The 16,729-nt window shown below is 53.3% G+C and overlaps 1 protein-coding gene across 3 annotated transcripts in view; it reads right to left on the reverse strand.

The window, feature by feature from the left end:
• The window catches only part of TMCC2 (transmembrane and coiled-coil domain family 2), a 40,035-nt gene extending 23,841 nt beyond the window's left edge, over positions 1–16,194 (reverse strand). Inside the window, exons 1-3 of one of the 3 annotated variants that reach the window (XM_086694377.1) lie at positions 14,424–15,399; positions 4,432–4,668; positions 2,944–3,483 (exon numbers count right to left, since the gene is read on the reverse strand). In XM_086694377.1, coding sequence (XP_086550503.1) covers positions 2,944–3,456 — 513 coding nt within the window. In that variant the 5' untranslated portion in view covers positions 3,457–3,483; positions 4,432–4,668; positions 14,424–15,399. Of the gene's footprint in view, positions 1–2,943; positions 3,484–4,431; positions 4,669–14,423; positions 15,400–15,474 lie in introns of those variants that run through there. The other 2 variants (XM_086694375.1, XM_086694376.1) reach the window with 2 other exon arrangements.
• Positions 16,195–16,729: the final 535 nt, after the last annotated feature.

The raw sequence follows: 16,729 nt of genomic DNA on the forward strand, positions 1-16,729 counted from the left end.
GGGGCCAGTGTCTGCACGAGCCATGTGCAAAAGCCTGGGGAGAAGCTTCCCGGCTGACACGCCCACCCCCGCGCCCCCCAGCCCCCTGCATTCGCGGTCAGCAAACATCAACAACCCTTCACCAGCTTCTCACGGGGCCAGCCACCCGCCCGCTCCGTCTGCTCAGGCAGCCAGAGAACACAAGGTTCACATGCTCCTCTTCATAAAGTAGCTGTGGTACTGGGGACCCTGGCCTGGCAGGACGGTTCTAATTTTATTTTTCAAGTGTCTTCACTGACTCAGCACTGAGAGGTGGGTCCGGCTGCAGCTGCACGCAGAGCACCTGTTCACTGTGGCCTGGTAAGCTGCTTCATTCTGCTGGCCCCTCTGGGGTCTCCATTCCACAAGCCCTTTCAGCCAACACATGCAGATCTCACTCTGGGAACACACTCTCCACAGTTGAAACTAGGCTTGCAAATGGTCCAGTGCCATCGTTCTAAATCCTATCTTCACGCCGACAACTCCCAACTGTATGCCTCCAGCCTGGATCTCTCCCCAGGACTCCAGACTCATACATCTGACTGCCTACTTGGCATTTCCATGTGGATGTTTAATAGCCGTCTCAAACATAACAGGTCCAAAACCCAGCTCCGCTTTCTGCCCGCCCCCCCCCCCCCAACGCCACGGCCCCTGCCAGATATCTGTTCCATTTGCCTTTTTTCCCAACTCCGTGAATGACGATTTCGTCTTTCCAGCTGCCGGGCCGAAAAGCCGTGTGCCGTCTTTGCCTGCTTTCACGCTCCACGTCCGTCAGAGGTGGACGTGGCCCGATCTCCGAAGCAAATCCAGAATCCAGCCACTTCTCCCCACCCTTACCACTCCCACCCAGCTGCAAGCCACCACCGCCCCGTGCCTGGAGTATTTCGACAGCTTCCCGGCTGGACTCTGTGTTTACACCCCGGCTCGTGGCCTGTTCACACAGCAGCCAGCGTGGTCTTCTGAAAAGGTAACACTCATCTGCACAAAAACCTTCTAATGACCTCCCATCTCACTTGGGAAAAAGGTCAGAAGCCCCTTTCCTGGCCCATGAGGCCCTAGGTGACCCACAACTCTCCCCACCCATCTTTAAAACCCCAATAAAACCCAAAGTGCCTCAACCCACTATCTGCTGTCCTGTCTCCCCGCACGGGCAACACATGCTGCCCTCACTTCCACCAGCTCCGCAATCCACTGAAACGGGTTTCTTGCTGGTTACCAATGACCCCCTCTGCGTGTGCCGCCTGCACACACTTCCATACCCAGATAGGACCTGTCACTCCTGCCCCATTTCACTCTTTTGACTACTCGCTCTTCCTGCTTCAGGATTCTCTCTCTCCATGGTGACTCCTCTGTGTCTGGCTGTTCTGTCCCTTTTATGTCACATCTGTCCTCGACTTCGCGCTCACTTGACACGTGCCCTTCAGGGGTCTCTTCTATACCCATGATTTCAAGCTCAGTGCTGACTTCCAGAGTGCCAGCCCAAGTCCAGACCTCTCGCCCATGAACCCGACTGCCCGCTGGAGCTCTTTAGTCGGACAGCTCCCAAAGGCACCTGCAACTCAATGCGTCCAAAAGTGAACTCATCACTCTCCTTCCACAACCTGCTCCTACTTCCGTGTTTCCTCAACTAGAAGATGCCCCATCCGCGAGGTTGGTAAGCCAGAAACCCTGGAATCATCCTCTCCTCTTTCCTTTTGTCTTCCTATCCACTTTCTCACCTGGCAGTGCTGATTCCAACTTCCAAATGTCTTCCGGATTTGTCTCCTCCTTTCCATCCTCACTGCTGCGGCCCAGACTCCTGAAGCAGCTCCAAAACCGGTTTCCTTGACTCCACTCCTAACCCCCTTCCTGGTCTATTGTCTACACTGAGATCCAGAGGGACCACTTCCTTCCAGCTTCCTGCCTAACCCATGGACACCTTCACACTACCTGTGTAGTCTGGCCTCTGCCTACCCATCGGTCCCCAACACAGCTGGATGCTGTGACCAAAGCGAAGGCCAGGAGGACCCCTGCGCCAGCTCGCGGACTTCTGTACATGCTACTCCCTCCCCCCCCCACCCCTTCCGCCTAGTTCTTTCCTGGGCTAAACTGTACTCCTTCAAGGCTCAAGTCAATGGCTTCCTCCAGAAGGTCTTTACCAACGCCAGTTCCCTCCCCCTGCTCCCAAAGGCCGCACAGCCTCTATCACAGCCTTACCACCTTATTCTGTCTGTTGCCCGTCTGCCCCCCACCTCTATTCAGTAAGCTCGTGAACACAGTACCTCAGCTTGTTCATTCTTAAGGCGTTAGCAAGCATTCAGTGAGCACTTGTCATATGAACAAAGGAGTGAGGACAGAACTTCAGAAAGTGCCAAACTAGCTTTTCTCCTTACCCTTACCCTCTCCTTACCCCTCATGGCTTCCTCTCCTATCTTCTTTGGTTGGTAATAATAATAAAAACGATACTGTGCCAGGCTCCATCCCAGACATTTATACATACATGAACCCATTCGAACCTAGAGCAACTCTACTGTTATTATCCTCGCTTTCAGCTGGGGAAACTGAGGTACACAGACGTTGAGTGACTGACGCATCTTACTAAGTGCAGAGCCAGGGCCGGTGCCAGCCTGGGCTCTGAACCAACTGCCGGTACTGCTCCTTGATGGCCTGTTTAAGGTAAACAAGCCGAAATTAACATCGGCCTGAGCAAAACCTCATTTTTTAAAACCCCTGAGACAAAGAGAAACGAACCCTTTGGGGATCATCTCTTGCCTTGGGTTTGGTCCAACCCTGCGGACAGTTCTGTGGGCAGCAGGGTGTGGGTACCCACCCGGCAGGGCCCCCAGCTCAGCCCCCCGCAGGTCCAGAGGCCCCTCCACGGATGGCTCTCGCGCCCCAGTGCCTCCCCGCCACACCGAGGCCACGCCCCCTCGTGCCCCACCTCACCTTATCGCCGCCCTCGGCCTCCTCGGCCAGGAGGTACACGTTGCCGCCGTCAGCCAGCAGCAGGGCGGTGTCGGTGGTGGAGGAGGAGCGGGGACGGCACTGGTGCTGGTGCAGGATGGCGGCCAGGCTGCTGTCCTGGGGGGCCTTGCGCAGCAGGTGGGGGCTGCCGCGCTGGGGCTCCAGGGAGCTGCTCTTGGTGCGCCGGCTGCCGCCCCCGCCGCCGCCCCCGCCGCTGCCGTGCAGGCTGGCGCCCCGCTTGATCGAGGGCCGGGAGCGGATCTGCTGCAGCACGCGGTTGAAGGCGGTGGGCCGCGCGGGCAGGTCGTGCAGGGACATGGCGTAGGAGACGCGGTGCATCTCCGGGGAGCGCTCCTTCTCGTCCGGGGAGTCATGGTCGGACATGCCCTGCTGCTGCTGCTGCTGCTGCTGCTGGGAATCCTGAGACGTCTGATGCTCCCTCTCCCGAGACCGGCGCCGGCTGTGGAACAGGTGCTTCAGGCCGTGGCCAAACATGGAGCCCTCTGAGAGCTGCTGGATTTTCTTAACGGGGAGAGATGAAGAACCCTCGTGAATGGAAAGCTCTGGAATGCCCAGTTCTTGGGGACAGAGGTGGGGGGGGGGGTGTGTGCTCTTGGGAGATCACTAGAGCTACTACAGCTGTCTGAACCTGGAAGATCCCTGCGAATGGCCTGTCATGCCTAAAAGGGCACCTTGCAGAAAGGTAGCAAGCAACCCTGACCCAGTCTCTATTCCCCAAGAAATGTACCCCCACAGCCCTCCACAGGACATTCGCGATCAACACACGGTTCAGGGTTACTGGTCATGCGATCTTGTGACTAGTCTGAGGCTCACGGGGTTGTATCCTTCTGGATCGATTCCCGCCACCCCTGCCCTCCGGTCTGTCCCTCCTTCTGAGTTCAGTCCTCTTTCGAGCTGCGCTGGCTCTTTTAGACCACCAGGCACCCGTTTCCAAAGATGCCTCCTTGCGGTGCTCTCTGAGAAGATCAGGGTCAGACCATCAGGTTTTACCATTGTAGAAGACGTTGCTGAATGCTTACCCAACATGTGTTCCCCTTCCTTACCAACCAAACGGCCTGGCCTTCATGCCCCTTGCTAAAAATTCTTATACTTCATCAGACTCCCTTGCAGCTAGGAGTGACACGTGACAGCTCTAGCCAATGAAAAGCAAGGTGAGAGTTTTTAGCAGCACTTTTTGCTTTCTTGATAAAGCTCCTGGCCCTTCCTACTTCCTCAGGTCTGGAATGTAGCGGTAATTCCTGGACACATAGCTGCCATCTTGCAACCACAAGATGACTGGCATGATGGTGAAGGGCTACACACACACACACACACACACACACACACACACACACGGCAGAGCCGCGAGCGACAGGTTTGGGAACTTGATGCCAAAGCAGTTCTGAATGCCCATCTTGGGATTCTGGCCACATGAAATAAATAAACCTATCTTTGTCTACAACACCGTACCTATCTTAGCACGCTCTTCTGTTATTTGCAGCCAGTCTCATTCCTGATGTAGTTGGCAATAAAAGAAGTTTTACTGGAGTTTCCAGGTTGGTGGATACATCCATGCCAGGAGGATGGTGTACCCCAGTTCTACCAGGACAGAAGCTCCTGCACTCGGGACCCTTCTGGACCTCGTCCCATGTATATTTCTCCATCTGGCTATTCATCTGTATCCTTTGTAATACCCTTTGTAACGAACTGGTAAACAAAAAATAAATAATAAACATTACTTCTACGGGCATGCCTCACAGTGCAATCAGTAACGTGACCACTTCTTCAGCATCCCTATCGGAATGAGGTATCTAAGTCAGTGTCTTTCCCCTCAGATTGGAACGGACCAAAGGGGCCCTGGAGCCCAGTGCTGCCCTGGCCCCAGCCTTCCCTCTCAGCTCTGCTGCTCCCCAGGCAGGACTGTTCAGGCCAGAGACGGACAGCGTGCCTGTCAGGGGGCTGGCTTCTTTGGCCAGGCCGAGCCCTAGGCAGAGAGCTTCAGAGCCAAAGGGAGGGCTGGGCCGTGCGGTGACCAGGTGAGAAGCCACACTCTGGAACTCCTAAGAAGAAAAATTCGGAACCTGGCCATTTGGGGCTCAGTGAGCCCCAGCAGGTCCTCACTTGGGAGGAACAACCCATAATCTCATGAGCCAGCCTCATTTTTATCTATTTTTAAATATTTATTTTGGGAGAGTGTGAGCATGAGCAGGGGAGGGGCAGAAAAAGAGGCAGAAAGAGAATCCCAAGCAGGCTCCTCGGCGTCAGCACAGAGCCCAAGGCGGGGCTCGAACCCACGATCCGTGAGATCGTGACGTGAGCCGAAGTCAGACGCTCAACCGACTGAGCCACCCAGGTGCCCCTGAGTTTTCTTTTCTTCTTGAAATAAACTCACAGACAGAAAACCTTAGACCATGCAGAAACCAAGAAAAAAAAAAAAAAACCCATGTTAGATGTGAATTAGCTGACCTGGCTCTTGTTTTTTTATACCTCAGGATTGTATGTGGAGACAGCTGCGCTGACCTCTGAGTGTCAGTAACTAAGCTATCGTAAATTTGTGTAAAAGTTCAGGATTTTCAGTTGTGGCCTCCTTTGAGTCTCCCCACAATCCTCAAAGTAGGCAGGGCCTTTCCATCACCCATTTTACAGGCCAGATATGTTACATTGGCACAAGTCACCATGGGCTCACGGTTTACAGTTTTCAAGGGGTTTTTTTTTTCTTCTACATGATCTCGCTTGATTTTCCCGGACACTAATAAAAGCAACAGTAGCAACATCTCCACTTGTAGAAGAGGAGATGAAGGCTACCACCATTGCTTCTCAAGAATTTAATTCTGGGGCAGCCCCGGAGACATTAGGTTACACAGTGTGAGGCTCTCCCACGGGAGTTACTGTCCCCGCAGGGCCAGCCTGAGGCAGGGCCAGGAGGCCCCCCTGAATCTGCTCCGGGCAGAGCCAACATGTCCAGGGCAGACGGACAGGGGAGCGCGCTCTGCCATCAACTTGGAAGTGGCCAGATCCCGTGGCCTCCAGACCAGGGACGGCCAGGACGCTCCTTCCTCCTGAGGCCCAAGCGGATACCAGACCTCCCTCCAGGCATCATGGATGGGGCCAGCTGGCTCTGGCATTTGCCGAGCTGCTCCTGTCAAACAGTCATTACAAACTGTCCTCCCAGCTTCCCATTCCAGGTCTCTCTGTCCTCTCCCTACCACTCCTGACCCACCTTCTCCAACTCAGAGGCCCATCTTCTGTATCTGCTCAGGTAAAAAGAGTTCCCTTCAAAAGACTTCATCGGGTCCCAGAGCTCTGAGCCCTGGGAAACAGGCAGAGGTGCTATGGACAGCGGTCACACTGTCTGCTATATTGCCTTGAATCCTAAGATCCTTGGTCAATTTATTTTAAAATCATGCAGCATTTTTTAAAGCGCTCTCCAATCTATGCTGTCATCCTAACCTTAGGAGGGAGAACGGGACAGGTATAGATCAATTGTCTCCATTTTGCAGATTAAAAAAACTGAGGCACAGCACAGTTAAGTGGTTCATCCAAGTTACATGGGCAAGTCCCCCAACTTCTAGTCTAATTTACCCTCACTGGCTCACACACTGATTCTAAGACTAAAGCAGATGTGGTATTTACATGCATTCCAGAACAGTATCAGAGGCAGGATTACAACAAACCTAAAAAGGCCTGGGCCAGGGGGAGTCGGGTCCCCTGAACCGTAATGGCCGATGTGCCCATGCCACATTGTAGGACTTGGGTAAGGGCTTTAACCACAGCGGGCCTTCATTTCCCCTCTTCCCCGTCTGTTCTGAAGGTGAAGGAAAGCCCAGGATGGTGACTGGCTGACCACAGGACCTTTGCTTTAGTAGTACCGAGGAGTCTGCTAAAGTCTATGGTAGGCGTGAGGGGACAGAACAAAAAAGCAGCCAAAGAATAATGAGATGGGAGTGTTGCTCACTAACAAAGTGCAAGACAAGAGAGCTGGGTGACCCGTGAGCTGGGGTGCTTCTGCATATAGGCGTCCAAGAGGAGATGGTTGAGAAGTTTTGACATAACGTGGTAAGTATTTTTTTAAAAAAAACAAAAAACAAAAAACACAGCTCAGCACATACACATAACCAGCCACAAGTTTTGGAAATGAGGAAAACCATGGTGACTAGCTTGAGGGAACTTGGCCACCAACGCAGCAGAAAGCGCCACCTGTTCTGACTAACAGGTTCCAGCTCCTAAATGTCACTTGCTTTTCCACATTGACTTTTGCTTTTCCCCAGCTGCCAGGAACCATTGTGGTGGCCAAACGAAGCCACGGATTAGGAGGAGAGAGCCGAGATGTTTCAGAGTCAGGGGTGAGGCATAAACAGAGCTCTCCGGACCTAGTAGAATAAGCGAGAACAGTCCCAGAACAGCCCGGAGGCCAGCAGTTAGCCAGAAAGGAGAGCTTCCAGGCCGGGGGCTGACACCTGGGGAGGGGGAGGAGAGGGCACTTGCTGTCTCCTCCCCCTGGAACTATTTTTAAGGGCAGAAAGGACCCCCTCTCCTTAGGGTGCTGTCATCCGCTCAGGAAGAAAGCATGAGCTGGATGATTTTTGTAAGATCCTTCCTGAGAAGTTTGTGGTGTCTCAACAGGCTTCATCCGTTTTCCTCCCTGGGTGTGGGTCCCCCAAAGGGGAAGTTTGCTCCAAAATCTGCAAACACAGCTGCATGAGATCAGAAGTAAAATGCTTTAGGGTACAGCGTCTTTGGCACCATCTGGTTAAAAACAGCCCAAAGCGGGGCGCCTGTGGGGCTCAGTCAGTTCAGCGCTGGACTCTTGATTTTCGGCTCAGGTCACGATCTCACAGTTCATGGATTCGAGCCCCGAGTTGGGCTCGGCGTTGACAGCACGGGGCCTGCTTGGGATTCTCTCTGCCCCCACCCTTGCCCTTCCCCTGCCCCACGTGCGCGCTCCCTCTCTCCCTCTCAAAATAAACAAATAAACATTTTTTAAAAATAGCCGAAAGCAGCCTCTGATTCCTACAGGTCCCTGTGTTCTTAACTCCCAGAAAAGCTGGATCTTCACAAGTCATGATAACCGATAGCAAATTATCCCAACCTGGCAGCTGAATGCACATCCCTTCCTCCCACCTGGGTTCAGAACTCCCTCCGCCCCACCACAGCCTCGGGTGCAGGGGGGTGACTGGGTCACCATGAGCCTTAGCAAGCCTAGGTCGCCAACGTTCCACTATTTATAGGGTCTCTATGGAAACAGGGCCAGCATTAGAGAGCTAATCGCTGTGAAAACCCACAGAGTCCTACTCTCAGGATACAAAGTGGATTGAGGAAGTCTCCAATTGCCCTTAAGAAGCCTTGGGTGGGGGGCCTGGGGGCTGGGACAGGGAGCCTTGCCCCAGGTCTGGCACCGACGAGGATAATGACGGAGAGAAGTGAGTAGTTGCCAGCGTTCAGGCCTGTCTGGGGTTTCTATGAGAAACACAGTGATGAAAGATTTTTGGAATCATTTTTTTCTCCCCCAGCATCACAGCTGACACTTAAAAAAAGGCAGATCTCAACACAGGGGCAAATGACTTCCCCATTCTCAATTTTATTTTAATTCCTCCTTCCTTTATTGCTTAGAGAATTCTGCCTGGTGCCAATGCAAGTCTGGGAAGGCGACCGCCTCCCCTGGGTCTTTAGGCAGAACCGACTCGACATATACCAGCCCGGAAGATTTAAAAGTTGCCCGTGTGGTGCGCCCTCTCTCCACCTCCTCTCCTCCTACCCACCCTTCACTGGCTGCCCCCTCCATCAAGCCATCCCCCACCAGGTCTCACTGCCCTGCTCTGAATTCCAGAGAGCTCATTATCTGCACCGCTCACCTTGCAATTAATCGCGTGCCTTGTGACACGGCTTCTAGTGCTTTCTCAAACTGTTATCCAACTTTTTACCTGCTTATGGACAGACTCCTCAACGGAGGGCAAGAGTTCTATCATCTATACCTTTGCATCCCTAATTTTACCTGACAATTGCTGCGTAATTATTTATTTTCTGAGTGGGAACTATCCAAGCCTACAGAACCATCTTAAAAGAGGACTTAATCCTTAGACAATGACCTTTTCCAAAGACATAAAATGCTCAGCCAGGAAGCTTGTGTCCAACCCAGATCCCTCCTGCTACAGTTCAAAGTCTTATCTCAGTGTACCTCATCCCAGTAACGGCCAAGGCTGAACTGGCCTGGAAGGAGATGAACAGGGACCCGGGAGCCTGAACGTGTTTACCGTCTTCACACACAGTTGGGGTCAGGTCTCAGGTGCTCACAGCCAGTGTTGTTTTCCAGGGTGGACATGACTCAGTTAACTTGGCTGGAATAAGGAAGCCTTTAGCCATTCAGTTTGAAAAGTAACCTATTATCTTTCTCACACAATCACAAAACATTCCTGCTATCCCTCAACAGCTTTGTTCTAACTTCGTAACATGGAGAGAGGCTTACGTGTCTGGCTGATAACGGTGGACCTTGTCCAGTCCTGGCCGCGTTCTAAGAATGCACCCTCCTGGTCTATGAGGATTTCTAAGGCAGGGGCCATCTCTTAGAAGAGAGACGAAAACAGGGAAGAATTTTGAGTTGGCCTCCAAAACTACCAATGAGAAGCCAGCTGAGCTTTTCCCCCAGCTCCCGACACTCACACTTTTTCTTAAAACTTCCACCTAAAATCCAGGTCCTAGGAGATGTTTCAATTCCTTGTCGAGGGAGACAGTCTTGTTAGCATGACTGGCAACGAAGGACAATTAGATCCACAAAAAAAAAGAAGTACATTCGGCAAACACTGAGCCTGCGGGACAGTTCCCACTAGAGCCACGAGGGCAGCTGGGAATTTATCTAGAACCCGATACGTGGCAGGAGAACGGAGAGCTCCCTTTGCCACGTGCTTTCCCGTCGGTCACCAATTCCTCCGGAACCCACATACAGGGCTGCTCTGAATATTACTGGAGGCAAAGAGGGGTGGGGATGGGGCCGTCCTGGGCCTTGGGACCCTCCACCCTCTGCACCTTAGGTGCAGGTGGGGTGAAAACCAGGGAACCTCAGCATTTTTCACACCCCTCCACTATCCCTGACGATTTACAGGGCTGGGAGAACAAGTGTATTCTAGTCAAAAAGGACACTGGCCCCACGAAGCCCTTGGCACTTGCCACTTCACTTCCCCCATTTAGAAAGGCCCTCTCCTTTTTTTTTTTTTTTTAATGTTTTTATTTAGTTTTGAGACAGAGAGAGACAGAGCATGAGCAGGGGAGGGGCAGAGAGAGAGGGAGACACAGAATCCGAAGCAGGCTCCAGGCTCCGAGCGGTCAGCACAGAGCCTGACGCGGGGCTCGAACTCACGGACTGTGAGATCATGACCTGAGCCAAAGTGGGACGCTTAACCGACTGAGCCACTCAGGTGCCCCAACCCCTTTCCTCTTCTTTGGTAATTAACATTCTACCCTCTCTTTATTATTTTTTTATTTTTTATTTTTATTTTAGAGAGAGAGAAAGCACACACAAGTGAGGGAGAGGGGCAGAGGGAGAGAAAGAATTGGAAGCGGGCTCCACACTCAGTGTGGAGCTCGACAAGTGGCTCGATCCCACGACCCTCGGATCACAACCTGAGCTGAAATCAAGAGTTGGATGCTTAACCCACTGAGCCTACCCAGGTGCCCCCTACCCTTTCTTTAATATCTTGCTCTAAGCCCACCTCTTCCAATCGACCCCATATGTTTCTGACTCCACTGCATGATGCTCAAAGCACTCTTACACTTATGTGTGCTTTGATGGGTGATTTTCCTGCAAGCATTTCATCCTGTTTGGCTGGGGGCTTACCTGTTGCCAAAGAACTAATTTCCCCTAATTTCCCCCTCCCTTGATCTTACATCTACTGCAATCCTACTTCCCTGATGAAATCTATCCCAGGGGTTCAGTCCCTGTGTGAGACTGAAGGAATCTTCATGCCTGAACATATCACTCCTAAAGCAGAAGTAGGAGAAGGCATGTAGAGCCATACTCTACCATCAGAACCCTCCACTAGAATCCCAGAGCACACACGCTCCTTCCTGTGAAGTAACTTGTCTTCTCCTCCACTGACGCAGTAGAGAAACTGAAACCCAGAAATCTGATCAAGAGCCATGGCCTTGGGGCGCCTGGGTGGCTCAGTCGGTTGAGCGGCCGACTTCGGCTCAGGTCATGATCTCGCGGTCCGTGGGTTCGAGCCCCGCGTCGGGCTCTGTGCTGACAGCTCAGAGCCTGGAGCCTGTTTCGGATTCTGTGTCTTCCTCTCTCTGACCCTCCCCCATTATGCTCTGTCTCTCTCTGTCTCAAAAATAAATAAACGTTAAAAAAAAAAATTAAAAAAAAAAGAGCCATGGCCTTAAAAAAAAAGGGGGTGGGGGAAACAAACAAGGGGTGCCTGCTGGCTGGCTTAGTCAGTAGAGTACACGACTCTTGATCTTGGGGTTGTGAGTTCAAGCCCCACGTTGGATGTAATGCTTACTTAAAAAAGAAAAAAAAAAAGTCAAACAAAAAAAAGAACAGAAAAACAAGCAGGGGCTTCTTGGGAATGTCAACGTTCTTTCTCGACTCAGATGGTAGATAAAGGGGGTGTCTGTTTTGCTGTTGTAAATGATACGTATGCGTTTTCAGACACTTTTCCAGACATGTCTTATTCACACTTTAGAACAGCGCCTTTCCCACTGAAGGGGTTCGGTATCTGTTGACCCATGATCCCTTCCCCAGTGGACTGTCTATGGGAGGCCCGGGCCATTTGGGAGAGGCTCAAGTACCTGTGAGTGCCAATAAAGGTGGGGAGGCCGCAAGGGGAACCACACAGGATTCGGCCGGGACTTTCGGCCAGCTAGGTGGCTTCTAATCGCTTTTTCTCATCTTACTCTGAACAGGCAGGGAGGCTAGTGCATGGGGTGAATGCAAGACCATCAGCTGGAACCCAAATGAATCTAAAGTCAAAAGCACTTCGAGCCAGGACTGTAATAATGGGATTCCAGCGTACCCCCTTTTTTCTTCTGGGAAAAGTATTAACAGTGCCCAGAAATCCCTGGGGAAATTATCCACAGGGGCTTTTGTGAGGGGAAGAGAACGTCAAGGGAAGGCCTCTGGCCCCGCACTTTCAGAGTCTCCCTTTCAGGAAAGGCTCAATTGCTCTGGCTGCACAAGGGGAGGGAGAGGTGGCAAGGCTGGTGATTTCCTCCTTGCCTTGAGGCTTCTGGAACCCAGGACAGAGCCAGCTGACTCTTACGCTTCGCCACTCATCCCAGGCCTCAGCAACAGCTACCACCCACTGTAGTTTTAACAGGAACGTGTGCCCCGTGTCCCTTTCTGCAGTTTCCTCTGAGCTCCTCCCCACTCCCTTTTCTCACTGGCGCTGGGTTTCCTCCCCGGAGAATTCCAGTGTACTTTTTGGTCAGCTAACTCTCTCTGTTGCCAGCCATCCTGGCCTGTCCTCCCGACTAGCAGGGAATCTGGTAGTGGCAAAGGACTTGATGATGGTGACAAACGACTCGAGACATGAACTGAAGTGGTTAAATAGGAATCCAAGCCACGAGTGGAGGGAGGGGGCAACGGGACTCTGGATTGTTGGGCTCCTGTTGTAGGGAAGCCACGTCAAGTGTGCTGAGGAGCTAAGAAGGCCCCCAAAGTACCCCCATGAACCTCCTGGGGGGCAATGTCCATTTGCAGGTGATTTTTCAGTAACAATTACATAATTGCTCCTTTATGATTGCTGTTTAACTATTTTTCCTTCTTTTCATTGGCCCTCCAACCCTGTAATTACAGGTCCCAGGCCCCTGCAGCAGAAACTTACAGCACAGAGTCATATGCTGCACAACACTGAAGGGAGGCCAAAGGAGCCCCTGAAACCTGTAGGTGCCACTAGTTAGGGCACCATTCAGATCTACTTGGCAAAGACTAAAATCCGCCCCCCCCAACCTCCATGGAGGTGCTTCAGACAAAGAGCCTTTTTTTTTTTTTTTTTTTGCCCCTTTCTCAAGATGATTTCTTCCGATGCATTTAATCTATCACAATGCCTGAAGCTGTCACAAGAAAACAGAAGTGGGACTAAGGGACCAAAAGTCTCCATCTCCAAAGTTTAAAATGAAAACAAAAGCAAGCCAGAACCGCTGGTCGCTCTAGGCCAGACACAGGTGTTACAAAAAAAGTTAAACTTGCCCCTGTCTGGTATCACCGTCAAATCCAAACAAGTCTGCTTCTAGCCAGTGTTAGAGCCAGTCATGGAATTTTTCCATCATTGGGAAAACTGTGCCACCATTGGTAAACGACTTTTTCCAGCATTGGAGACCAAGTTTGGACACTTCAATCTTCCTATTCCCTTTTCCGAGAAAAAGGCTCAGAAAAGTTGAGTGATTTGCCTGAGAGCACACAGCAAATCAAATTTCGATGGCCCAGTCCTTATCTGGTTCTGAAGTCCCTACCTCGTAAACATGTTTTGATAAAGCAGACAGAGATAAACAGGAAAGGGCTCTGCTCGTCTCCCCATCCTCCTACTGAGCAAGCAGCAGCTATGTTTTCTCCTTCTTGCTGCCAGCCTGGGTCCACATGGCTGTAATCTACCTCAGTGATATGTTTTGGGGAGGGGGCGGTGAGGCTCCTTTTCTCACATCTGATCTCAATTCTGCTTCAGGGAAGTTCAGGGGTTAATATCAGGTGTAGAGTTGTTGCTGCATCTGCCTGACCAGAACGAGGGCGTCTCACACACACACACACACACACACACACACACACACACACACACACTAATAAAAATAAAAAAGACAAAGAAGAGAGAGAGATGATAGAGGAGGGTGGGGATGAACGAGCTTTCTTAAGGCAGCGTTTTCGACAGAGACAAAGACACCGCAGCCCCCACACCACAACCAGCCCACCCACCTTCCCCCATGTAGGCAAGCGGGGGATATGAATGGGGCTGGCAGTTCCCACTGCTGGCCTGCGCTGGAGAGTGGGGGAGTTTCCAAGGCTGCTTCTCATAAACTCAGGGCAAGGGTCCCATCTGGTCAGAGAATCAGGTTTTGCTGGCCAGACTCCTCTGGATGGGCCCAGAATGAGGCTGAAGTGTGCAGCAGAAGGCTCACCTCCTTCCCACATCAACATTAAGGGCACCCATTTCTGTTCATTATCTCACTTAAAATAGGAACCACACCTCCTGACCACATAGGGTGGGCTCAGAGGTGACAGCTGAGACAGGCGCCAAGGATGCCTCGGGCCTGACGAGAGAACAAACCTCCTGTGCACAGCCTACCCAATGGAGCTCATCTTTAGACAGAAGGCTTGCCCCAAACCTCGGAACAGGGCACTTGCAGAACAAGAGGTCACATTCCCACAACTGCCACAATATTTTTTTTTAAGTACACACAAGGAGCTAGCTGTCTCCCTTTCTACCCCTCCCCGAGGCACACAGACAGGTAACACACCCAGGTAAGAGCACACTCACCTGCGCTCTGACTTCCTGACTCTGAGCTGCTCAGGCCAAACGAGGAATGTCATTGGCTTATTCTGGTAAGCTCCTTAGTGGCTGCTGCCATAGGATACGGGCTTTATTTAACATAACGGAGTCCTTTTGCTCCCCTAGCCCAGGCCTTGCACCCCCTCTGGAGACTATCTCTCCGGAGGCATCAATCTCCAAGGCATCTAAGTTCCTTCCTTGGGCTGACATCTCGCTCAGCCCCGTGGTGAGCCGGCTTGCAAATCCTGAGCCTGCAGTCCCTGTGGCAGCTCCAGCAAAGGCGCATTATTTATCCCCGCTTCTGTTTTAATTAATATAGAGACATATTCAACATAGCTCGATAATCGTGTCGGCAACCGCAGGCCGGAAAATAAAGGGCTCCCAGCTGCATGTGATCGGCTGTTTCGGATTCTGGTTCTAACTGCCGGCTCAGCATGTGTGCCCCGAGCCAGCCCAAGCACCGCTTGGCCACCTGTCAGTTCTCCACCCTGGGGGTTGGTTCAGCAGGCAGGCAGGGATCTCCAAGCACTAGCTTAACCTCTGGCTCCACCTAACGGCAAGAAATCCACACTCCCCTTTCACAGATGGGCAAACTGAGCTTCATCCAGGAAGGTCCCAAAAGGAGGAAACTAATTCAGCAAAGGAAACGAATGGTCCTCTACTTGGCCTCCCACGCTGCAATGTTCTTCCCCTGCCATCTTACAGGAGGGAAAGTGATGTCAACTTTTTAGTTAGCATCTTGGAATTCTCCAGCCCTTTGTCTGCGAACAGCACTTCACACACATTATTCAAACAATCTCGGGTGGGTGAGTCACTAGAACGTCTGCTGAATAATGAGGAACAAACACAGAGGCCTGAAATGGGGCTGAAAGACGGAGGCACAAATGGTACCTGACGTCCAGCCCGGGGTTCTGGCTGAACATCCTCTCTGACCTTTGCCTGGCTTCCCCATCACTTTCCTCCTGTGAAAGCACTTCAAGCGTGGGGCGGGGAGAGCTAAGTCGCCGGCTGGGCTTGCCAGGGGAAGGTCTGCGCTCACCTTTAAATCAGGAGGCTTGCTTCGGGGCCCCGGGTTCGGCGCCGCGGCAGCGCCCGCATCTGAAGTTGGCCCGCCTGCAGAGTTAGCACCCGTGGCCTCCCCAGGCCGGAGGTCCGCGCCCGGCAGGTGGCAAGCGGCATCTTCCAGCCCAGCTCCATCCTCCTCGCCCTGCTGTTGCTGCAGCTCGTCCGATTTGCACCTCTTCATGGTGTATGTGGGTCGGCAAGGGGAATCTGTCCTTCCAAGCGCGCCGTCTTGGGGGAGACCGCACCCCTTCTTGCACTCAGAAAACGAGGCCCGGGGTCTGAATTAGTAACGAGGGAGGGGTCGGCGGGTCACAATTTCTTGAATTGAAAGCTAAATCAGGATGAGGGAGGGGCGAGGACAGGGAGCCTTGGTTACAGCCTGGAATAGTTCATTACGACCTGGGGAGCGGAGGCAGGTCACAGTCGAGGCTGGGCAGCAGGAGTCCTTGGGCAGTCATTGGAGCGGGAGGAGGAAGACGGCCCCCGGCCCCCCAAACTTTCTGCTCCCGGGCGCCGGCTGGGCGGAGGGGAGCCGGGCGGCACCGCGCATCCCTCCCGGCGGGCCGGGCTGCTGGGCGAGGCAGGGCACCGGGCAGCCGGCGGGGCAGGTCTTTGGCTGCCGCCCGCGGCTCGGGCCGCGGCCCCCGGCCCTGCCGCCGGCCCCCGCCCCGCACGGGCCCGCCGCGGAGCCCGCAGCGCGCCCGGCCCCCTCCCCGCCCGCGCGCCCCGCTCCCCGCCCGCCGCGCCGCTTGCTGCAAAGCCGCGGCCGCGGCCCGAGCCAGCGGCGAGCGCGCAACCTACCCCGCCCGCTACCTCCGCCCGCGAGGGGGAAGGCGAGGCAAGGAGGGAGTGACAGCGGCGACGGGCCAATGGGAAGCCCGGAGGGCCGAGGGGGCGTCGCGCGGCCACGTTTTTAGGGTTGGTTGCACCGCGCGGTCCCCCAGGAGAGGTCTGGAGGGCTCTGCTGCTGCGCTTTGGCATTGCAGAGAGCGGGCTGCGGGGTAGAGGCGGGGCGGCGCGCCACCCAGACGCGGTTGTAGCGGAGCCCGAGGGACCCTCCCCGAAAAGACTCTGCAGGGATTCCCCCCACCCACTCGTTTTATTTGCCAGGGAGGGGGCGAGATAGGGATGTTTATCATCAGTGCATTTTGCTGTAGCTTTGCACATTACGTGTACACATCTCGTAGGTGAGGAAGACAGTGATCCCCTCTAGCTCACATGGTCAGAAA

The sequence above is a fragment of the Puma concolor genome, chromosome E4 (genome assembly GCF_028749965.1).
Source record: "Puma concolor isolate L17-30 chromosome E4, mPumCon1.1.hap2, whole genome shotgun sequence".
NCBI classification, from domain to species: domain Eukaryota; kingdom Metazoa; phylum Chordata; class Mammalia; order Carnivora; family Felidae; genus Puma; species Puma concolor.